Genomic DNA, 15,602 nt, shown 5'->3' on the forward strand with positions numbered 1-15,602 from the left:
GTTGGAATCCAGATTGAATTATTATTGTTTAGAGGGTAGATAAATATGTTTTTTATGGTTGCAAAAAAATGTCGAGGAATTATTTTATCCTGCTAAAATGAAGAAAAAAAAATATATATAGCCTACATTGTTTAAACATGGCGATTCATTTATCAGTACAAATGCAATTGTGCAACAAATGCAAGTGCAATTGGGCGTCTATTTTGATGTTATTTAACACATTTTAAATAAAAAAAATCCTAAAGACATTATTTTAAATTTTATAATGAGAATATTTCCATATAATTCCTATTTTTACGAAAAACTGTGCTTCTTTAACATGTCAAGAGCTTCAGCGTTGCAACTGAGAAGTCCACTAACATTTGAATGTTTACACACACATGTTAGTTTTAATCTTTTGATGTTACAAATTACTCTTTTTTTCCCCAGAAACATCAGAACCTGAAAGATAGATGGGTTTTCTTTTTTAAACAGCAGCAGTGATTGATTTGTCTTTAGGAGGCCATGTTGTCTCTGATGGATCCTCATTAGACTGAGAACATCCAACACACTGTAATGAACTTATCTATCAGTCACTAACCGACAGCAGCGAACACTAATCTAATAGTTGAACGTTTTATTTTGGTAAAATAATAAATAATGGACTCTGCAAAAATATAAATCCTGACAAGACGTCATTTAATAAGATGCGTTTAGAGGCTTGAAAATAACATTTTAAAATAGTGTTACTGTTAAGAAGAATATACTGTTGTTTCTGTGCCATATGACATAATGCATACAATTATACTTTTCTGAAATAATGTGTCATTTTCTAAATAGATCAGATTTCTAGAGAGATTTAATACTTATTCAAATACTGACACATGTAGATAATTCTTACAAAATAAAACTGTGTCAGAGTGAAGATTGATGCCCTAGTGGGAGAATATTTCATTAAATTAGACTTTTTTAAAAGAAATACCATTACTATTATTGAAGAAGAAACATTTCTAAAACTGTCATTATTTCATATAAATATAAAAGCGCCTTAGTCAATAAATACAATTAGAGCTACATAACTATTGACACTTACACAAGGATGGCTACAGTGACATAAAGCATCAGACCAAATATGGAAACTTACAATATAAAAATCATAGAGCAGCAAATATTCCAATAATGTGTAACTAAAATACTGTCTGGCCACACAGCTATCATTTACAGGAAAGGGGAAATCAGGGCTTGATGTTTTATGCAAACTTTCATATGCATGTTTCTGGGGTTTACAATGGTTTCTCTGAACTGTTTCCAGAAACGTCTCATGTTGGAATAATTTCCCTTCACCTCAGATGAGAGAAAGTGATTCGGTTTTTCCTGTTTCCAAAATAAGACTCAGGCCTCGAGCCATGTTTAAACTACTGCAGCAGCACCTGTTGAAGTATGATGATAGGGAATAGATTAGTATTAATATTTTATTAAATGAACCAGCACTCTTCAGTGGTGTATTTAGCCAAAATATGAAAGGTTTTTGGTGGCAATGGTATACAAAATCTTCTTGAATCTTACATTGTATTTCCCTCAAGTCTATTATGGACGCACAGAATGAAAACAATTTTTTTTTTATACCTCAGTTTGACCTCAGCACATAAACAGACGTTTTATGACCTGGGCACCCATGGAGTAGTAACGCTTATTCCACTGTCCACCTCATACATCAAGACTGTGACACTCGGATGGGGATTCAAGGAGTGATGGTCGTGTGAGGGAGCGGTGGAAGTTTTATTATTGTCCGAGAGCTGACTAATATAGACGGTCAATTCCACGACGTTGTGCCAGAGTGCAACGGCCTATTTCGGTCCCCATGAGCTGCACGGTGGCGGTGACGAAGAGGAGCAATGACACAGCTCAGAGAGGCTAAGGTCATGATGGTGGTTAGACTATTTCATCCCAGTTTTACTGCAAAGTGAGAAAATTATGAACTAAAAAGGTGACATCTTGTAGGATTTGCTTATTTAAAACACTAAACAATTAATATCATGTCACTTTATTGAAGATTTTGTGATGTGAGTTTTAATAATCTTCCATTAAAGGTACACTTTAAGTGAACGCCTCAGTCTCAAGACAGTATCGTTCTGTTACTTGAATCACAAATTGAAATATCAGAAGTTCTCTCCAGCGAAGACATTAAACCATTTCCACATTCCCACCTGGAGAGAGAGAGAGAGAGCGAGAGGAAAGCGAGGAGGGACCTCATTACTAGCTGCTTGTGTGAGTGCAGGCTGCTCAGTGCCCGACTGCAGGCCTGACTTCTTGGGAGGGTCTGGACGGCCGCGGCTACAGTGATGTATGGGCAGATGCATCAAATCGCACAAGATAAACAAGCGATGAGTTTCATCAGGGCCATCATAGCTTTAATTTGGCTGCCTAATGAGTCAGATCTAGTGGCGGAGATAAGAGTTGTCAGAGGCCCGGCTCTAATGAATTTCTTGCCACTTGTAATCAAGGTTGCCTGTCTGAGGGGGGATGATTAATGGAACCCTGGAGGATTCCCTCGGCCCTCAGCCTTCATTACAGCTAATGCATTCTCAGGCAAATTAACAGAGAAATGCAGGCAAAAGCCAACGGGGAAGGGGTAGAGAGGGAAAGGGGAGAGAATGGGAGAGAGTGATGGGAACAGAGCGTTTATGTAAGACAAAGGAGAGAGAGAGGGGAGGATGAAGAGGAAGATAGCGTGGCGGGGTTGGCAGCAGGAGAGAGGAAGAGAGGCAGGGATGTGCTGAAATCCACTGATTAGCGAGAGGTTCAAGGATATGGAAATGAAGACATGAGTTTTGGGGCCGTCAGAAAGGGTGCAACATGGATGTACTGGTCAGACATGATGGAGCTGAAATTGATAAATGGATGTTGAGGTCTGGGGGGGATTCAGAGGAGAGGAGAGATGGTCAGATGGAGGGAGCAGAGTGGATATAATTATTGGTTAAAGAGGTTAAAAGGGTGAAGGGAGGAGGAGAAAACAGTAACATGTCCACACGACTGACATGCAAGACACCTTAAAGCAACATTTATGTTATCACATCAGTGACTGCTCAGCTAAACAGGCTGTTAAAAGTGGCCCGTGGCCAAGCAGCCCCCTCACATGTTATGGAAATATGGATTTAATGTTTGCAAATATGGTCTCGTCAGGTCTTTGTGTACCCATCCATCAGCCTCAGACCCACCTCTGCAATCTTGGGAGGCAATTTGTCTGAGAAGAGGTGGGCGGCAGAGAGCCCTCCTCACTGTTTAGCAGGCCCTGATGAAATATCAAAACACACAGCGGTGAAGGCGAGAGCTCCACTCGCACCACAACAAACACAAGTGGCCGGGGTCCGCCAGGGCGAGAGGCACCGTAATCAATTACAGGACACGTTTGTTTTCGGTGATATTTTCTCAAGAGATGTGGAGTGATTCAGTTTAGGTTCATTTAAGCAAGGCCTTAACATGTTGGCATTTAAAGCCCCTGAAGACTTCAAAACTTATGCTGTTATTATGAAATATTTTGGACTTCGAAGCTTCAATGAGAGATATTCGAAGGTATTCGAAGCTTCGAGGTGCACAGGGCTGACATGCTCTTCTCTCTATCTCCATCTCCTCCGTTTCAGTGCCCTGAAACTCTGAACATTACTAATTAATAATGAATGTTGAATATGAATAAAGAATAATGTTGTGGGATTATTCCTTATTTCATGGGCTATTTGGGGATTTATATATTGTTATTATATAATTTACTTATATATAGAAAAAAAACAAAAAAAAACAAAGCATTTGAATACTGATTTAGAGGTTGATTCAGGTCAACCCTAAATATTATCATATTAACAATGGATCACATTAATATGTTCATGTGAAAAGGAGAGACTTATCACCCGACCCTGCAGTTCCCCTCAGACCTGAACTTCTCGAGCAGTTTTAGCGCCTTTTATCTCATTGTTTTGGTTTTCCAGCTGCTGTTTTGGTTCACTTCCAACGTTCTTTTCAGTCGTTTCAAGCAGAAAAGAAAGCTCTAAAAAAACACTGTACGCTACCTTCCCAGCACCAAATAGCAGATAGACACAGTTAACGACAAGCTGGTGAATATTGTGGAGCAATTAGCCGCTTAAGAGCCAGATATTTCCCTTAGGAGTTGGTGGAGGCCAAAACTGAGCTAAAAGACAGTGAATTTTTTACTTAAATTTGTCTAAAATGAAAGCTGAGGTTGCTACATATCTGCTGGATGTGGAAAATGGCAACTATTTGCTGATGTCAACTTCAAAGCTGATGATATATCAATGTTGTGTTTACCGCTCGTTTCAGCTGCTCTGAAGTGGCCAAAAAAAATGAATTGATGGAGGTTTGACTCAATAACACTGAATATTAATGGCCAAATGCGCAACAATCAAAAGTTAAATAAAGATTATTTATGGTTTATAAATAGATAATTTATTTTATAGTTAAAATCTCAGCTACTCTTATTGACAGTAACCAAACAACCAACTGTCATCAGTTTCTGATTCAAATATTGCTAAATCCTGATTGGTGCAGGGATATGCACTATGGCTGAACGATTTTGGAAAAATATCTAATTGTGATAATTTGATTGATATTGCAACTGCGATATGATTTGAGATACTAGAGGGAATGATCATTTTTACATCATTATTCTTATTTTCATTGAAAAACATTAAAATAACCGTGGTGTGATTTTTGTTTTCTTAAGCCTGTAGAATATGATGAGTAGGCCAGGACATCTCTGCAGCATGACAATATTTAAAATCCTCCTGCGATTTGAAAATTGCAGTAGGCCATATTGCAAAATTCGCTAAAATTTTGATTAATTGTGCAACCCTATATGCAACGTCACCTTTTTCTAAATGAGCTACGCCCACTTCAAACCAGTGAGAAGAGCACAGAGGAAAGAAGAAATACAGAAACAGTTCATGTGAAATAACCCAAACTGTATACCTCTAACTGACTGAATGCTCATGCAGAACCCCGTTAATACTAGAAAGGAAGCTGATTGGTAAAATAAGTTTTCGGGGCCTTTAAGCGTGACGCGAAGCATTGTGGCTCCATGTCAAGCCAGCGCGGAGGGAGGAAGAGGAACCACTAAAGAGAAACCAGATGATGAATCTCAAACAAAGCTGGCCAACAGAGAGAGGAAGGGGATGAAGATATGCTGAGACAAGATTAGCAGGAAATAAGAAGTAGATTAGTGAGGGCTCGACTCATCTGAACACTGAGACCTTTCACTTTTCCCCACGGTGTTGTGCTGCCTGACACTAAGCTCGGCTCTTTATCTTAATCCTCTTTCAGCAAACTGTTGGGGGTCCCACGAGCAGGAAGTGGAGAGAGGTTGCTTTACTTACCTTTAAAAACAGGCTTGGATGAGTTGTTGTCTGGGACACATCAACAGGACTGCTGAATTTCTCCAGGAAGTTTGATGGAGGAACATGCAAAAGGGAAGAACATGAAATGGCAGTACTTGTTGAGGTGATAGTGAGGCTTTTAATTTGAAGGAGAGACTCTCACCTCGTCAGCAGGTCATGCACAGAAGCGGCGGGAGCGTGATGGATGATGGACGGACACATACACCAGACAAATGTGTCGATTTCCCTAAATGCAGGGAAGGCTACGTCGTTTTATTTGAGTGTTTATTAATAGGTCAACAGTCAGCCGAGCATCCAAGCATACAACAAGTTACTCTTTAGCTTTTGCTTTGTTTCACGTTCTGAACGTAAAAGGAAATACAATAGGAAAATTAACTCAAACAAAAGAAAAACAAAAGATATTTACAAACTGCATTATAAATATGTCAAATGTACATCATTATACACAAGTACCAAAGATGGTCGGTTCATGTCGGGACCAAACAGAAGTACCTTAAAAATATGCCTAAGGAGAAACAAAAAAACAACATATCAAAATATGGTTCATGGGTCAAAAGGGACCGTTGACCTAAAACCAGTTTGTTTCTCTAGGAGGAGCTTGTCTTCAGGTAAAAGCATTAAGCTAATATGTACATGTTGTGTCTGGGAAAAAAGAGGCAGGTTTCTAGTGTTTTCTTTTTTTTTCACCATCTACAGTATGTAAATAAGGGTTCAGGTAATCACTATACACATTAAACTCCACTCAGTAATCCCCTCGGACACTGAAATGTACTCATTGAAATCAAGTAGAAATCAGAAATAAGGCCAGTACCACTGTACAGTACACGTCAATTTGAAGGTTGAATATGTGGTCGGTTTGAGGGACGTCATGAAGAAATAGTTGGACATTTTGTGCTTATTCGCGTTCTTGCTGAGACTTAGATGAGAAGATCGATACCACTCTCATGCCTATATAAAGTATAGAGCTAGAGCCAGGAGGCTGTCAGTTTAGTTGAGCTAGCATAAAGGCCAGAAGCAGGGAGACGGCGTTAATCTGGCTCTCTCTAGAGGTCGAAAATATGTCTGCCACCACCTCTATGCTGATGACAAGATATTTCTTCTTTGTTTAATTTGTACAACAACAGACATGTAAAAAACTATTTTAGAGGGAGTCACATGGTGTATGTTAACCAGGCTAACTGTTTGCTAGGCTAGGCTAATCGCACACAGACCTGAGAGTGAGAGTGGTATTGATCTTCTGATCAAGAAAGCACATTTCCCAAAAATGTCAAACTATTCCTTTACAATATCGCTATCGCATTGATGTACAAACACCCCTCTTTTGACCGCATATTCAAATACTGTAAAGCAACAACAGAACCCTGAAAATAAGGTACAAAAAGTTAACAACTTGCTTTGTAAACACACATCCTGCCTTTGTAAACTCATAAAATCAAGACGGTTTAAAACCTTAAAAATGGCAGTTGAATAAACGGGAAAACACACTGTAGACATTGTGCAAACTCCACCTGAATTCATTTTTTTTACCTTTACTATAAATTAATCGGCTTATCATGTCAGTGGAATACTGTACATTTGTATTAACGCAAGGACAGTCAAACTAATTATACTTCCCTCGATGAGTCTCCGTGCTCATTTTTACTCCCTAAATGTCTCACTTCAGTCACACGAATGCATTTTGTTAACTCCCTGCTTTTAGGCTGACACACAGGTTTAAGGTAAAAGGAAAGGAAGTTCAAACTGTTGTTATAAGGAATAAGGTGAATGAACAAGAACTACTTTTTACAGACGTCTGTACATTAAAACACAGTTATGTTCACTGTAGGTGTCTTCTCTCCGGTGTTTATGAACAGAAATGCCCAGTCGCTCTCTCTGCTGCACACAGACGAAGACGTAAGCACAGACGTGTTGTACAGTTATGTACGGACGCACACACACAGTACCATATATGTATTTCACAGCAACGAAATGCTATCCAAAGTACCGATTCTACGGCCTTTGGCCACAGGAGGTGAATGGATATCTATCTATGTCAAACAATCATCAACACAATCTAGTCAATTGGAGAATTACTCCAACAAAGACGTCATTAATGGTACAGTTTCACTGTTTCAATCAAACCTTTGGATTTGAATGAATTCTGATTGAAGAGGCACGCTGACAAAGCCCTGTGTTTCGATGGTCATAAAACATTATGCCCCTTAATTCCTTTATAGCCACGGACACTTTTACTGGAGGATCACGATAAGGGTGGCGGAGGAAATGACTCAATTTCACCCGATAGGAATTCCGCAATCAACTCCTTTATGATGATCCGAACCCATTTTCCCGTGAATTAAGTATCTAAATCATTTGGACTCTTCAACTATAATTGCTTTGCCTCTGTGTATGAATAGTATGTCATGAGTTTGATAGCTGTGTTGAAGACATGCATCATTACTAAAGCTGTAACAGCCATTGAGATCATGGAAGATTTAGTTTCTTTCCCACATCAAGTGTTTTGTCACTTGTACAACTATTCCTCACAGTTTTATGTTATTATGCTTAGGCTTGGAAATTTGAAGGAAGTTTCTCATTTCAAGCTCATTATGAAATCAGTTCGCGTCGGCAGAAGGGGAAGACATAAAAGGAAATGTTCAAGCATTAAGGAAATGCTTTTCGTAGGGTAGGTATGAATGCCAAAGTAAGTCATTTGTTTGGTTGGCGCTTAAAAAACAAAAAGCTTAAAGCTGATCGTGATCGTTTCAGACCAAGATTTGAATGAATTTAACAAATAAAAAATAATAATATAAAAACAAACAATGTACAATGTCCGAACAGCCACTTCCTTCGGCATAGTGGAATATAAACAATGAGTCCATGGCTCCGGATATCTCTCCGTTGGTACTGATTCTGGGTTACACAGTGTGAAACAGAGGAGGAAGTACTGGGAAGAGACGAGAGGGTTTCGGGGGTTGTTCGTTTGTTTGTCTGCAGTGGCTCCCGGGCTCCTACATGATGCTGATGCTGCGGTTGAGCTCACACTGGGCGTTGTTGTTGTTGATGTTGGGATTGGGGTTGCGGCGGCTCATGTTGGGCGTGGCCACGGACGTCAGGCTGCTTGTGTCGTTGGGGCAACCGTGCTGAAGTAAGATGTCCGCGCACTCCTGGCTGCCGGCTCGCCGGGCGTAGGACAGCGTGGTCTGGCTACGAGCGTCACGACTCTTCACGTCCACACCGTACTGTGGGAGAAGATGACAGATATGAAAGGCAGATCAGATATAAGATTTTACATATTTTGGGGAAATTCCAAGGAATTTCTAGGCAAATTTAAAAACAGTGTAAAAATGGGTTTTAAAAATACCATATGCAATACAAGTACTTCTACTCAGAAGCTTTGAGTTTTCCCCCATTCTTCTCTTCACTTCTACAGCCAGAAACATTTTTTACATCTATGTTTGTCACAAGAGGTCTCTGGTTACTATAAACTCTGATCACTGTCTTTCTGGAACCGGCAACATAACAACATTTGGATGACTGGGGACCACTGGTGGACTCATTGGTGCCCCAATGTTCGAAACAAACGCAGTAAAAGTGCCCTCTTGGATGTCCCTATGGTTGATAAAACATTATAGAGTGGCCTCTGGTGCCCTTCCAGTGGTTTAAACCAATCTCCTCCTTTCGAAAAATTGGGGTATTTTTCATTGAAAATCTGTAAAACCTGAACATTCGAGCAACAAGCCTTATGCATACTTTAACTTCTTGAACATTTTGTTGCAGAAGCATTGAAGTTGTATGGCCTGATATGACAATATCAGATATAAAGTATGTTGTATATCTGCTTGTCAACACTTCATAAAAATGACAATATATTAATTCTCATATTTGGTGAAATATTCAAACCCACAACGATGTAATTCGCTTTATGGCTGGTCCTTAACATTACATAGAAATATCCTATCTTGTCCATTTCACACATATTTGCCCATAATTACATAGTGGGCATCTTGGACAATCTTGGATCTATTGAATCTTGACTAGAATTCAAAATACATTTTTGAAATGTTGAACAATACTTGCCAAACAACATGTTTTTCTCACGGCTGTAGCCACCAGGCAGCTGTATTTTTTCTGAGAAATTAAGGATTTTAGCAACCATGGGAGAGCAACTACCATGTTGGGGAAAAAATGGTAATGCTTTATTTTGTGAATCTGTATCATAGGATTACAATGAGAATGGACATTCCCATTCAAATCAACATAACAGGATGGTCGGATGGTCTAACTTCCGTATAAACTGACTTGCAGCAAGAATCTGACTCACTGAGATGAGGTTTTGCAGCAACGACCAAACGAGCAGTGGAGTAATACGACGTTGGTAAGATTTCAGTTAAGTTTGCACCGTTGGCTTTGTAGCAGACTAGGACACACAGACGTTGACAATTATGAATGTGATTATAGACCCAGGCCACATGACGAGCCAAGACAAGAAGGAAAACGGCGGTTTAGTGTGGACGATAAGCCATAACAGAGTTGTCAAGTGAGTGTGACACACTTTACAGCCCCACTGACGTGTGTCGTCAATATAACAATTAACATCAATCACCCTTTTCTTGAACAAGTCAAATGACCACAGCAAACAGTTCAATGTTCATTCTACTCTCATTCTATTTCTAAGCTCTGTAGATTCTGAGCACTTTCCTAGAGTGTCTCTTGGAAATAAGTATGCAATCTAATACTAACTGTAGCTGAGACAGTTACTTTAGTTAGAGATTAGTTAAGTTTATAGGCAGTTACTGATTTCCAGAGGAATTTCCTTCAAGGAACTTCTCCAAAACTTACAGAAAATAACATTTAACAGCTAACTATGAAAAATAAAAATCCAAGTAATTAAGTTTTTTTAGACACTTAGTGTCTGTGTCGAGGGGCTTGTAATGAAACACTGGCACATCTGGTACGGTTAAAGAGGTTTGCCGTTTGTTGGGAAGTCCTTCTTTTCACACTTCAACTCCTAAATCACCAAACACTAAATTCCTACAATAACAACGTTCATCCACCTCTGACCGTTCCCCTCTTAAGACGGAGGAGCCGACTCACCCAGATGAGCAGCTGTGTGATGACCACGTTGGCCATAGCGCAGGAGAGGTGCAGAGCGCTTCGTCCGTCTCCGTCCCCGTAGGTCTCGTTAACCTCCTCCTTGGTGCCGTGGGCCAGCAGCACCACCACCAACCTCAGGTCGTCCTCCACCACCGCCCGAAGTAGCTGCTGCCCCAGGGGCATGTCCGACTGGGGCAGGCCCACCAGTAACAGCTTCTGCTCGTACTTGGCTCGGATCCAGCGCTCCTTCTCCTCCCTGGAGAGGAAGGAAACGACAGGGGAAGCTACAGGTCAGGCTGGAGGAAACATGGCGAACATATGTACACAACTAGGAGCTATTTAGCAGCTAAATTAAGAGAGCTTTCAACACATCATTTATATTTTGAGACAAAAGGTAGAATGTAAACACACGAGGGAAGTGTTACAGTAATTGGCCTAAGAGACTCACTAAAGAGACGTTTCTAGATTATCAGAGCACAGGAAAGCCACTAGCCTCCACTATCACAGTGGGAAATAATACAGTGAGATTGGCTGCAGAGATGAGAGAATGCCAAAGGCTGTGACGCTTTGGGCAATATTCCACTTCCTAGTGATTAAGGTCGACAGCAAGACGGTTAGAGCCTGGCCAGCTTTCTAAAGGTTACACATCTTGAACAGCATGTCTGCCGCTGACAATACGGGGGAAGGAGGGGGACGTGTTTTTATCAGCGCTGTCGGCTGTCAGTCTGAACTGGTGGATCCCCTCCACAAAAGAGGCAGTGTGTCTCGGAGCCCCGGTCTCCCTTGGGGTGGCTGGGCCCTGAGTCAGATCGATGGGGCTGAATGGCGGCCAGAGAGGGACGGTGGGATGTGGGGCTCCTTCACTCCAGCCTTGCAGCAGAGAATAGAGGCAGAGGGAAGGCTCCATCCTCTATCGCCAGGCAGAACTCTATCTATTGCTCTCCATCTTCACCCCCCCCGTTTCATTCTCTGCCCACATACAAACTGTCCAAATAAAGAACAAAATCAATATCAATATGTGAATGACTGAGCATGCCCAGTGTGGCGCTAACCCTGTGACCCTGTCAGCCGGTGTGATAAGGGGAGCAGAAAGAGGCTGTTGTTTGGGTTTGTGGGTGAGTGACAGAGAGGAGAAGGTTTGTACGGATAAGTTGAAGCGGCGACGCTGGCTGGAGTGACAAGGCTCTCGTGGGACTCTTTATCAACGGGCCGAGGCTTAGCAGGACCAGTACTAACCGACAATCTAATTCTATTTCATCATAATCACAGTGACAACAAACTCCAACAGTACAACTTCATTACCAAAGTCAACCTTGTAGATGAGCAACGAAACATCACATCTACAACATGAAATTATATATTTATCATCATATATTAAAGGGTTGGTTCACCCTATTTACAAAAGAAGTATTTAGCCACGTAGACACATTTTGTTATAATTGAGCTACTTGAGATTTCTGTTTCCACCTCGATGCAATGGAGATGAATGGAATTTTGTTAGTAAAATGACATTTAAAGGATAAAGCTGATGCTATTTTATATTATTTTTTTTCAGAATCAGAATCAGAAACACTTCCCCGGGGGGAAACTGGGACGTTACAGTTGCTCTTTTATAAAATCATAAAGAAATGTAAGAAAATAGAAATAAAGGAGTATGTAAACTGTAAATATATTTTAAATTTTACATAATGATACAATATAAAACACAACATATGTAGAGAATATAAATACAAATACAAATAAGAATAAGAAATTAGAAATATAAGAAATATGTACAAGCAAGGCTCAACAATTTCCTAAAACAGCGGCACATTGTAGATTTGACCAAATGTTACTCAAACAGAAGTAAATAGTGCATTTGTTGGGGACTATTTTCAGCTGTGGATCAATACACATTTGGTGCCCTAGTGTATTTACAGCAGCAGCACGGTGTTTGTGGGATCGACTTAAACTACAGTGTTCATCATAATGAAGGAACATGTCAAACAGCACAACAGTGTGGCTCACTGATGTGTTTTTAATAGTTATTGGACAACTTTGTAATAAGATTATAATAGTTCTGAATTTTCAATTAGTTTTTATTTTATTTTAGTTTTGACTTTTCGATTTCATTTTAGTTTGATTTTAGTTCGTTTTCAGGGTGAGTTTGCTAGTTTTAGTTTAGTTTCAGTTTTTAGGTTTAGTTTAGTTTTTATATATTTAGTTTTACAGTAGTTGTTAGTTTGTTTTTGTTAGGGCCAAGCATAACGTCTCAGAAGTATGCAGCTACATACATATACATACAAAATACATGGTTGGAGAACTGTGTAGGAATGGCCATAATGTTTATTGTTTAGTCTTTGCGCTACTTTAGTGTCCGATGTGAAGCAATTGCGACATGGCACCATCTCCTGGAAAGTCAAGTCCATTCCATTTCTGTGGTTCAATGTCATGAGAGTTGAGCCGTTTAGTTTTTTTTCATTTGTGATATATTATAAAAGCTAAAAAAACTAAAACTGAAATGAATTTACGTTTATTTTTATTTATTTATTTTTTACCAATATAGTTTTTAACTGTATAGTTTTAGTTTATTTGTTCTTAAAGGATATAGTTTTTATTTAGTTTCAGTTTACAAAAAATATTTTTCACTGCTTACTTTTGTTTTAATTTACTATAATAACCCTGCAGTGAATGTCTATGGCACAGAGTAATGAGCTGTATCAGATTTTGTCTACAGAGACAAATTCTACTGAGTAAAATCAAAGCATTGTTAGTTTTGGTCTTTTCATGGGACTTGTCGACAAAAGAAAAATATAGAATATTGTCAATCTTAAACAAAATCAACAGTAATATCTCTTTTCAGAAAAAAAATGTCCTAGTTACTTCACTCTAAATAACCCACAGATCTCGTTGGATATACTTTCTAATGAAGATAAAGTCCCTACTGAATAAGAGGAATCGGGGTAATGTCAGAGCGATATCTCAAAACCTGCTTGAGTGAAACCAAAACCTATCTAGAACCACTAGAGATTAGGGGTGGGAATCACTAGAGACCCCACGATGTTATCACGATACTTAAGTTACGATACAATCTTATTGCGATTTTAAACATTTTGCGATATGCTGAGTATTGCGATAAGATATATTGCAATTTATTACACGGCTGCGTTGAATACTCGATTCCGATTGGTCAATCATGGCGTTCTGCTGTCTGTAATTTCTGTTTAACAGACTGTTAATATGTATAGCAGACCGTTGCTATGGGCGCAGTTCTGATATCGGACTCTGGAGGACCGTTTCTGTGTACCAAAATATTGATTTCTTCAGTAAGTAGCTGTGTAATAAGCGGGATAATGTACAGCTAGCGGGTCATTGTTGTGAAAGAATCCCCTTCAGGGCGATGAGAGCTTCACCTCGGGGTTCACAGCATCGCCCTGTCGGGGATTCTTTCACAACAATGACCGGCTCGCTGTACATTATCTCTTACATATTGCAATTCATTATCTTTTTTCAACTGCAAATTATCCAAATTGTCAACATCTGTTTTATCTATTAAGATACAGTTTTCACTCTGTTCATCTCAGAATTTTCATTCACATATCTTGAGGTCAGGGGTCAAAGGACCCCTTTGAAAATGGCCATGCCAGTTTTTCCTCACCAAAATTTAAGCGTAACTATGGAGCGTTATTTAGCGTTCTTCCTGACAAGCTAACATGACATGGTTAGTACCAATCGATACCAATCGGGCCATCGGATTGTTAAGAGGTTAAATAAAAGATTGATACTTGACGTCCGTGTATACTGTAGATACAATACTGTCACGCAAAAAATATTGTGATACTATGCTGTATCAATTTTTCCCCCACCCCTACTAGAGATAAAAGAGAAAATATGTTTTCATTTGTGTGAACTGACCCCGAGTAGATCCCCAAATAGCTCATTTTCAATGACAGCAGCAGTTTTAACAATAGTAACCAGTTCAACATTAGTCACTCTCCTTTATTACGACCTTAGCGGCGAGGTGTCAAGGCTGCCAACTCACCACAGACAGCAACCATTTTCAGACTCATATGTCAGCTGCCAGGCTCACTTCACAGAGCAGTCTGTCTTGCACAGAGGAGCCTGGCACCGGCCCTAACTGCAGGAGTTAAGGATATGATGGAAGAGGCGCAGGTCTTTATCAGCTCCCCGGCACAGATTGATTAACTGCAAAATGCCACCGGAAGCTCATAAAGCAACTTAACCCACATCTTAAAATAGTCTTAACGCTGCTGCGTTTATAAGCATATGGGTGCATTTTCGTTGTGACCTCGAGGTGAATGTGGAGGAGAAAGTCCTTTAACCATAAGACAATCTTTTCTTAAGGGTGAGGGTATTGTGAGCAACAATACAGCCCTAATGGCAGGCAATTGCAGTGGCTCAGAGTTTTATGGTGTAAGCCCTCCATCAATCCCTACTCAGTCATTATGTGTGGACAAGGCTGTTAGAAAATCAATTGGCCTTAGAACCAGCGGACTGCTCGGAACAGGAAGGGGCCGTCCTGCCCTCCCCTCTTATTTCCGGTCGACTCTTTGAAAACAAGCGTCTTAATTTTTTATTGCCAAAGAGGATAAAGTATGAAAACTCTACAACTAACTGTCAAAAATCTACAACCTTTAACAAAAATCTGTTTAAAAACAACCACTTAGAGGCTGTTGTCCAAAGTTTGTTTCAGAAAGCTCGCCCATGAATGAAATGCTGAATGTGTAGAGCCCAGTGAATTGATATGAGCTAAATGAGGCAGAAAGTTAGCACCAAGATGTGAAACAAAAAGGCTGAGGAGAGCCATTAAGAAGACGTCAACATCTCAGAAAGGAGCCCCGAGGACACTTTGTTAGCCTCCGCTACGAAATCAGCCCCGAAGACCTGCAGGAAAAAAAAAAAAGGCCTCGCTCACTGCTGATGCTGAGCTCTGAATTAAACCACACGTCTACTTTTACAAACAAAATAAAAAGCAGAAGCAGCTGGGGCAGTGGTTTTTTGAAAAATTCCTGCCACTTGAAAGACAGAGTGTGAAAGGAAGTGAAATGGTAATCCTGCCTCTGTCTTTTGTTTGAAATAGAAAAACAATCCAAACAGAGGTAGGGTTTAGACAGTCAGGGGGAAAACTGAGACCCTTGAAAA

General features: G+C 39.9%; 1 protein-coding gene across 3 annotated transcripts in view; it reads right to left on the bottom strand.

Moving 5' to 3' along the window:
• Positions 1-5,601: 5,601 nt before the first annotated feature.
• Positions 5,602-15,602, bottom strand: part of agap3 (ArfGAP with GTPase domain, ankyrin repeat and PH domain 3) — a 150,498-nt gene continuing 140,497 nt past the window's right edge. For all 3 annotated transcript variants that reach the window (XM_037788459.1, XM_037788460.1, XM_037788457.1), the window contains exons 17-18: positions 10,461-10,716; positions 5,602-8,605 (exon numbers count right to left, since the gene is read on the bottom strand). In XM_037788459.1, the coding sequence (XP_037644387.1) occupies positions 8,375-8,605; positions 10,461-10,716 (487 nt within the window). In that variant the 3' untranslated portion in view covers positions 5,602-8,374. The remainder of the gene's footprint in view (positions 8,606-10,460; positions 10,717-15,602) is intronic.

The sequence above is a fragment of the Sebastes umbrosus genome, chromosome 12 (genome assembly GCF_015220745.1).
Source record: "Sebastes umbrosus isolate fSebUmb1 chromosome 12, fSebUmb1.pri, whole genome shotgun sequence".
Taxonomy (NCBI): Eukaryota; Metazoa; Chordata; class Actinopteri; order Perciformes; family Sebastidae; genus Sebastes; species Sebastes umbrosus.